This window comes from Geospiza fortis, unplaced genomic scaffold (assembly GCF_000277835.1).
Source record: "Geospiza fortis unplaced genomic scaffold, GeoFor_1.0 scaffold26, whole genome shotgun sequence".
Classification (NCBI taxonomy): Eukaryota; Metazoa; Chordata; class Aves; order Passeriformes; family Thraupidae; genus Geospiza; species Geospiza fortis.
In genome coordinates, this window is record NW_005054425.1 from 1,926,659 (window position 1) to 1,935,281 (window position 8,623).

Genomic DNA, 8,623 nt, shown 5'->3' on the forward strand with positions numbered 1-8,623 from the left:
AGGGAAGATTTCCTTCTGACACTGTCGCTCTGTGTCCCCCAGGACCACTGTGCTGCAGAGCATGAAGCTGGGCGTGGATGTCAATCGGCACAAGGAGATCATTGTCAAAGCCATCTCTGCTGTGCTGCTGCTCCTGCTCAAACACTTCAAGCTCAACCACATCTACCAGGTGAGGGGGTCCAGCAGTGCCCACGGGTCTTTGGGCATGGCAGGACCCTGAGTGGGTTCCTGTTCACCCACATTTCTCCTCCCCAGTTTGAGTACATGGCCCAGCACCTCGTCTTTGCCAACTGCATCCCACTCATCCTCAAGTTCTTCAACCAGAACATCATGTCCTACATCACTGCCAAGAACAGGTGAGGAGAAGGCTGCACACCTGTGGTGGTGTTCACAGGGGTCCCAGGACGAGAGCAGAGACAAGGATCTCACTCCATGTTTCAGAAGGCTTGATTTATTATTTTATGATATATATATTACTAAAACTGTACTAAAAGAATAGAAGAAAGGATTTCATCAGAAGGCTAGCTAAGAATAGAAAAAGAATGATAACAAAATCTTGTGACTGACCGAGACAGTCTGAGCCAGCTGACTGTGATTGGCCATTAATTAGAAACAACCCCATGAGACCAATCACAGATGCACCTGTTGCATTCCACAGCAGCAGATAACCATTGTTTACATTTTGTTCCTGAGGCCTCTCAGCTTCTCAGGAGGAAAAACCCTAGGGAAAGGATTTTTCATAAAACGTCTGTGACACACACCTGCATTCCTGGGGATGTGGGGAGGGGTCCCTGTTTCTTTGGCCTCTCTGCAATCCCTCCCTGGCAGTGGCTCAGGCTCAGGCAGAGCTGGAAAGTTCCCACCACAGCCCATGTGCAGTGTGTGGGAAGTGGGGGCTGTGTTGCCCCCGGGCCAGGGGGGATCTGGGGGAACAGGACAAGCACCCCTCTCCTTCCTGCAGCATCTCCGTGCTGGACTACCCCTACTGTGTGGTGCATGAGCTGCCAGAGCTGACGGCTGAGAGCCTGGTGAGTCCTCCTGCTGTGACACTCCTGGCACCTGGGGTGCTGCCCGGGGGAGTTTGGGGTGCAGGGGGCAGCAGGGCTCCAGCACCCAGCCCCTGCACCCTCAGCTCTCCTGTGCTCAGCCCCTGGTGCCACTGGGATTTTGGGGATGGGGATGGGAGGTGTCTGCTGGGGTGGAGCGTGTCCAGAGAAGGGAATGGAGCTGGGGAAGGGGCTGGAGCACCAGGAGTGGCTGAGGGAGCTGGGGGGACTCAGCCTGGAGAAAAGGATGCTCCAGGAACCTTCTGGCTCTGCAAAACTCCTGACAGGAGGGTGGAACTGGGGGCTCAGGTTCTGGTCCCAGGGGACAAGAGAAAATGGCCTCAAGCTGTGCCAGGGAAAGTTCACGTTGGATATTGGAGAGAAATTCTTTGTGAAAAGGATGGTCAGGCACTGGTACAGGCTGGCCAGGGCAGTGCTGGAGTCACCATCCCTGGAAGTGTTCAGAAAATGTGTGAGTGTGTATGTGGCAGTTGGGGACAGGGATTACTGGTGGCCTTGGCAGTGCTGGGGGAACAGTTGGACTTGATGATCTCGGAGGGCTTTCCCAATCTTAACAATTCCATGATTGGAGGATTCCATGCCCACATGCTGTGCTGTCCCCTTGTCCAATGGCTCCTCAGATCACCCCAGCCTCTCCCCATCCCCTTTCCAATCCCTTGCCTGACCCTGCATCTCCTTCCCCACAGGAAGCTGGAGACAACAACCAGTTCTGCTGGCGGAACCTCTTCTCCTGCATAAACCTCCTGCGCATCCTGAACAAGCTGACCAAGTGGAAGCATTCCCGCACCATGGTGAGCCCTGGGAATGTTCTGGAGCTCAGCATTATCCAGGCACCTGCACTGGGGATAACCTGGGACAACCCAGGGCTTGAGCAGGGGAATGGAGGAGGGGCTGGCCCAGGGATCCATCCCAGGTGGATGTGGGAATGTTCTGGCAGATGCTGGTGGTGTTCAAGTCGGCGCCGATCCTGAAGCGGGCTCTGAAGGTGAAGCAGGCCATGATGCAGCTCTACGTGCTGAAGCTGCTCAAGGTGCAGACCAAGTACCTGGGCAGGCAGTGGAGGAAGAGCAACATGAAAACCATGTCAGCCATCTACCAGAAAGTGAGGCACCGCCTCAACGACGACTGGGCCTACGGCAACGGTACATCCTGGCATCCCTGGCATCCCCAGCCCTCCTACCCCAGGATCTGTGGCATCCCTGGCATCCCCAGCCCTCCTGCTCCAGGGTCTGTGGCATCCCTGGCATCCCCAGCCCTCCTGCTCCAGGGTCTGTGCCCCCAGCTCGCCCTTTGCTGCCTGGGGTTTGGGCAGGTGCTCTGGGTTGACCTTGGTGGATCTTGGCTGGTTGAGCTTGACCAGGTGCCCACTGAGCTGCTCTATCCTTTCCCAGCTGGACAGGGCAGAGAAAACCAGCTGGGGAATGACTTGTAGGTTGAAATAAGGTCGTTTAGTACAGCAAGAGCAGAAAAAAAAAACCAGGTTTGTTCTCTACTTCCCATCAGCAAGTGATGTTCAGCCACTTTGGGGAAGCCAAGCTGCAGCACGTGGAGCTCTGCTGCACATGTTTTAAATAGCAAATGCCCCATCATTCCTCCTCCTTTCCTTGGCTGTTATATCTGATCTGACATCACAGAATCTGGAATATTCCCTCGGCTAATTTGGGTCAGCTGGCCTGTGTCCCCTCCCAGGATCTTGCCCACTTGCATGATGGGGTGGGAATTTTGGGGAGACAGTGCTGGTGCTGTGCCAGCTCTGCCCAGCAGAACCAGAATACTGGTGGGTTCCCAGAGCCTTCCCAGCTCCCACTGCAAAGCCCAGCACTGGCAGGACTCCTGTGGGAGAACAAATTCCAGCAGAACCAGACAGAGTCCAGCAGGTCTGGGGTGTGGGAGGAATTTTGGGTGGTGACATCGCAGGGATCAGGGCTCTGCCAGGGGTGTCAAGTCTGGGCTGAAAACCCTTTTTGGCCTAGATTGGGCTGGAACAGCAGGTTTGGTGCCTCCCTGAGGGGGTCCAGGTGCCCCACTGGGGTGTTCCCCTCCCACCATCAGGATGTGGGAGCTGGGACAGGGTGGCATTGCAGTTTTGGGGATTTTGTTTTGGGCCAGGAATATCCTTTGGGGTGTTCCAGCATTTGCTGGTGCTGAGGCAAGTGGGGCCAAAGGGAGCTGCCATTCCTGGCTTCATTTTGGTTCTTTCCCTGTGGTGGGGATGCTGGAAGTGGTGGTGGAGCTGGTGGTGGCTCCTGGCTCTGTGCTTTGTGTGAAGTACCTACAAAGGCCTTTCCCAACTGGGAGGGGGCTGGATTGTTGGGAGGAGACAGAACCAAAGGATATTCCAGACCCTAGGACATCCTGCTCAGGATATAAAGTGGGGAGAAAAAGGAGGAATTGGGGGATGTTGGGAGTGATGGTGTTTGTCATCCAAGCCACCACTCCCTGGGGTGGGGCCCTGTTCTCCTGAAGGTGCTGAACACCTGCCTGCTCATGGGAAGTGGGGGATTAATTCCTTGTTTTTCTTTCCTTGTGCTGCACAGCTTTTGCTTTCTTTATTAAGCAAAAGCTTTATTATTCTTTATCCTGACCCAGCAGTTTTCCAGCTTTTACCCTCCTGATTGTTCCCAGCTCCAGCTGGTGGGGGAACGAGCAAGCAGCCGCATGGGGCTCAGTCTGGCTGGGGTTACACCACCACATTGAGGGTTTAGGGCAGGCCGAGGAGTCCCCAGCTCTGCTCTGACCCCTCTCGTCCCTGTTCCCAGACCTGGATGCCCGTCCCTGGGATTTCCAGGCAGAGGAGTGTGCCCTGCGTGCCAGCATCGAGCGCTTCAACTCGCGGCGCTACGACCGCGCCCACGGCAACCCCGACTTCGTGCCCGTGGACAACTGCCTGCAGAGCGTGCTGGGCCAGAGGGTGGAGCTGCCCGAGGACTTCCAGCTCAACTACGACCTCTGGCTGGAGAGGGAGGTGTTCTCCCGGCCCATCTCGTGGGAGGAGCTGCTGCAGTGATGGACACAGGGATGCAGGATGGGTTGCTTGGAGAGCTGGAGGCTCACGGGGCAGGGGGGTCTCTGGGTGGCTGTGCTGTTGTGGTGGGCTTGGGAAGAGCATGGAGCTGAGACCACATCCTGCCCCTCTGCCTCCTTCCAGGCTCATCCCAAAGCTGAGGGTGCCCTGGGGGTTTCCTGTTTGGGGGGGATCTCTGCCCACCCCCTGTGATGCTTTCAGGGGCATTCCCTTCTCGTGCCCCCCGGCCAGGAAGGGGGAGCAGGTGGCAGTGGGGTCCTTGGGTGGGACACCAGGCTGGCCCTGCCCAGCCCCCCTGGGGGGTTTGGGGGCTTGAGGGGCTGGGGTGGCCTCCCCTCACCCCACGAGGGGTGCAGGAGCTGTACATATATTATATATATTTGGTGATACCTCTGCCCTGAGCGTGGCTGGGCTCTGTCCCTGTCCCTCCTGCCTGGAGCTGGGCTGGGATGAGAGTTCCTCATCCCATGTCCTTGTCCCCACTCGTCCCTCAAACCCCAGAAGGCCCCTCAGCAGAAGGTTTAATCTTATCTTGCACCCTGTCTGTTGGTTGAACGGAGCAGGTTCTCACAGGCTGTCCCTTCTTTCCCTGTCCCAGTCACTGAACCCTCCCCCAGCTCTGTGCTGGGATTTCTGACACCACTGTGCTGTTACCACTGGGATTTTCTTTGGTGCCTGCTCCCAGCAGAGGATCCTGACACCAAATCCTGCCAGAGCTCAGCCTTGCACATTGCCTGGCCTCAGTTTCCCTGGCAGAGGGGCAGCAGCAGCCCTGGGGGATGAAATCCTGGGGGATTCACCCTGATTCGAGGCAGGAATTTACAGAGATGGTTGTGGGCAGAGAGAGCCTGGGACAGCACCAATTCCACCCCATCACCTGCTGGGATTCTGAGCCTGTGGAGCCCCAGGAGTGAATCCAGCTGTGGGGATGCTCAGCCTCAGCCCTGGAAGGAGCAAACTCAGCTTTATGAGCCATCAGAGAAGTTCTGTGGGCTCAGTGTGGGTGGTAACATGCCCTTAATCCATGTCCCCATCCTGCCCTCTTCCCCCTCAGCCAGGAGTGACACTGAGCTGGAGCCCTGGGTCCATCTGGATGCCCAGTGCTGCACCCTGACCCCATGGGCAGCCCAGAGCCAGGTGTGGATGTGCCTCCAGGAGAGGCACAGAGAAGGAAATGCTGCCCTGGCTTGGTTTAATGATTTGGAGTAAAACTTCCAGAAATCCCTGCTCACCCTGCTCAGGACACTGCAAACCCACCCAGCAAAGCTCCCTCAGCAGCACTTTGCACCCCAGTGAACCCCTGGATGTGGTTTAGAGGGAAACTCCGTGGTGCTGCTGGGCTGGGATGAGCCCAGAGGGCGTTTCCATTCCCATTCTGTGGCTGGGGTGTTGAGCAGCCCAAACCTCGGCCCTCATCCCACATTCCAGGGGAGCATCAGGTCCTGGCAAGGCCCGGCTCTCGGGGGGAGACAAATGGATTTTATCCTCCCTAGGACAGAGGTTTTAAATGGGATTTTTTTTTTAAATTTTCTTACTGCCCTCCTCAACCACAGAGCACTGCTGGATGTGCCCCCAGGGTCCTACCAGGGCTGTGCCCACCCCTGGCACCCACCTGGGTGCCTCCAGCACCATCCTGCCCCCCCAAACCCCATTCCCAGCACCAGCACAGGCCTGAGGAGCCTGCTGGGAGTCCCCAGCCCCAGCCCCCCTGGCTTTACAGGGCTGCTGGAGCCATAATTAACTTATGAAAAATGTGGTTTATTGTTTAGAAATGAAGAACAAAACGCCCACCAATGGGAGGGGGTGTCAGATATCCTGGGTGAGGCTGGGCAGCCCTGGGCTGCCTCCTGTGGCACCCACTGTGCCCAGGGCTTGCCTCAAAACCTTGGGCTTTTCCAGCCAGGGCTGGATCAGCAGGTTTGGTGCCTCCCTGAGGGCATCCAGGTGCCCCACGGGGGTGTGCCCATCTCGGGATGTGGGGCTGGGGCAGGGGGGCATTGCAGGTTGTGCAGGGAGGGGGTTTGGCCCCAGAGTGTCCCTGGGGTGTGCCAGCATCTCCTGCTGCTGGGGTGAGCAGGGTCGTTCCTGGCTTCATTTTTTGGTGTTTCCTGCACTGGGGGAGGTCACAGTGGGTGAAGGGGGGACACAGGACATGCCAGCTCTTGGGGGGACTTGGGGAGCCCCCCTGGGGACCCCCAGAACAGATGAGGTGCCCCCTCATTACTGCTCTTGCAGGTACCACCAGTAACGTTCAGAACCCTGCAAAATGCAGAAAACCCCTCACCCCAAAATTGCCCATTTGTGCCCAACCCACCCCAATCCTGGGAGGGTTCCCACTGGGAATTTCTGGGTTCCCACTGGGAATTTAATCCCACTGCTGGGATTAAAACTCCTTCCTGAGGGGTAACAGGGTGACCCCCCCAAGGACAGCCTTAATTTGGGGTTTTATTGTGCCAGGGCTTTATTTCCCCTCCAAGAGGGAGCAGAAGGAGCTGTGATGCTCTGGGGGGGCTTTGGGGCTCCTTGGCCCTGCCCCCAGTAACCCCCAGTACTGTCCCAGCCCAGTCTTCCCAGTATGGGACTGGGAGAGGAGGAGCCCGATTTCTGCCGTTGCTGGTTGTGCTGGGCAGGGGCTGAGCAGCCAAATTTCAGCTGGGGAGGGGAGAATTGCCCCCAAAAGTGCTGCCCTGGGGCTCCACAGCCCCACCCAGGGCTGGCAGTGCCCGGCACGCATGGGGGATGGGGAAAGCACCGGGAATCTCCATCAAAGCCAGTCCTGAAAGTGCTGGGAGGGCTCAGGAAATTGGGGGAGCCGTTTCCGAGCTGCCAGTGGGGCAGCCTGGCTTTGGGGACCCCTCTTTTTCCTCCCCCTGGCCCCTCTCACGGGGTGGGGGCAGCGCTGGATGCAGGGGAAGCTCTGGGGTTGCAGAGAGGGGGTGAAGGTGACCCCAGCAGCCTGCCCCCCTCGCTGGGGTGGGGGATACCCTCCGGGGGGAGCAGGGATCCGTGTCCATCCCCTTGGGGATCAGGTGGCCCAGTTCAGGAGGCTCCCGGCGCCCTCTTTGCTCCTCATCCTCAGCGGCACCAGCGGGGGCGCTTTGTACTCGTGCTGGGCGGGCTCGAAGGGGCGGGGGGCCAGCCCCGGGGGGGGCAGCCCGTGCAGGGGGTACAGGCTGTTGATGCCGGGGTGGGGGCCCGGGGATGCAGGGATGCCCACGAAGCCATTGCTGGCAGCGGGGGGGTACGAGGACATGCAGGGGGACGGGATGGGCTCGGGGGGCAGCAGCCCCGGGGGGCTCCCAGGGCTCGGCCACAGGTTGTTCTGCAGCTGAAATAACAACAACAACAAAAAAGGCCAAAATGAGGCTGGGGACATCACACCCCGCTCAGTTTCCCCCCATTCTGCCTTAGATCCCAATGCCCCCCCCTTCAGGATTCCCACCTGAGATCCCCCTCACCTCCCCAGATCCACCCCCAGGGTGCAGAGGGAACGATGCCTTTGCTCTGTTTTCTGCCCCTGGGGGGTGGAATCTTGCTTGAATTATTCCCTCTCCGGTAGAGTTTGGCTTCAGGGATGTGCATGAAGCTGAGTTTTAAATTATTTAAATCATTTTTATGCTTTTCGATACTGAGGGGGGAAAGGCAGCTTTGCAGAAAAGGGGGGCAGGAAGCACGGATGGGTGGGAGAGAGCTAAAGGGGATCTTCAGGAGGAGGACCCCAAAACCTGCCCCAGAGGGCAGTGGAGTGGGACATAAAGCAACATGTGGCAAAATGCCATCCTCCCTCTTTTCCATCCCCTTCTCCCAAGGGTGGGGAAAACCGCGGGGGAGAAGGGGCAGGAATGGGTGATGTGGGGCAGAAGGGGCAGGAATGGGTGATGTGGGGCACCCCCAGGTGCGGTGGGACAGGACCCCTCCCCTGGGAATGGGGGCACACAGGGCTGGAGCAGCTCCCGAGCCATCTCTCACCTCCTGGATTTTCCCGTAGCGTTCCCGTTTCCGCCACTTGGCCCGGCGGTTCTGGAACCAAACCTGGGGATGGAGGAGGGGGCTGAGGTGTGGGGACCCTTCCCCTGCCCAGCTCTGTGCTCCTCCCAGCAGCAGGAGGGGCCAGCCACGGTGCCCCGGCGCTCCCCAGAGCCGGTGCCGAGCAGAGGAAGCTGCTCTGGGCTCAGCCCTGGACCTCTCTGACCTTTACCTACATCAGGAATATCTTGTCCCGCACCGAAAATGATCCATCCTGCTCCCCCTTCCTCTCCCTGCTGCTTCTGGGACTTGTTTATCCCAGATTTTGTTGCAGAATGAGGCTTTTTGGGTGCTGATGTCCCGTCTGCATGTCCCCTCTGTGCTGGGGTGGGACAACTCCAGCAGCCCCTCCTGGAGAGGAGGATGCCCTACCAGGACACTTGGCCTGAGGCTCTCATGGCTATGGCTGGTTTCATCTCAATCCACCCCAAATCTGCGTTTGGAGGCTCCTGGGGACACCTCCAGCCCACTTTTGGTGGGTTCCTGGGGACACTCCCCCTTCCCG

At 58.3% G+C, this 8,623-nt stretch overlaps 2 protein-coding genes across 2 annotated transcripts in view; one reads left to right on the forward strand and one right to left on the reverse strand.

Moving 5' to 3' along the window:
* Positions 1–4,486, forward strand: part of STRIP1 (striatin interacting protein 1) — a 13,610-nt gene extending 9,124 nt beyond the window's left edge. Inside the window, exons 15-20 of the mRNA XM_014309396.2 lie at positions 43–169; positions 256–356; positions 962–1,028; positions 1,754–1,858; positions 2,005–2,209; positions 3,827–4,486. Of these exons, the coding sequence (XP_014164871.1) occupies positions 43–169; positions 256–356; positions 962–1,028; positions 1,754–1,858; positions 2,005–2,209; positions 3,827–4,074 (853 nt within the window). The 3' untranslated portion in view covers positions 4,075–4,486. The remainder of the gene's footprint in view (positions 1–42; positions 170–255; positions 357–961; positions 1,029–1,753; positions 1,859–2,004; positions 2,210–3,826) is intronic.
* Positions 4,487–5,850: 1,364 nt separating this feature from the next.
* ALX3 (ALX homeobox 3) overlaps positions 5,851–8,623 on the reverse strand; it is a 5,869-nt gene continuing 3,096 nt past the window's right edge. The window contains exons 3-4 of the mRNA XM_031061756.1: positions 8,062–8,124; positions 5,851–7,420 (exon numbers count right to left, since the gene is read on the reverse strand). Of these exons, the coding sequence (XP_030917616.1) occupies positions 7,118–7,420; positions 8,062–8,124 (366 nt within the window). The 3' untranslated portion in view covers positions 5,851–7,117. The remainder of the gene's footprint in view (positions 7,421–8,061; positions 8,125–8,623) is intronic.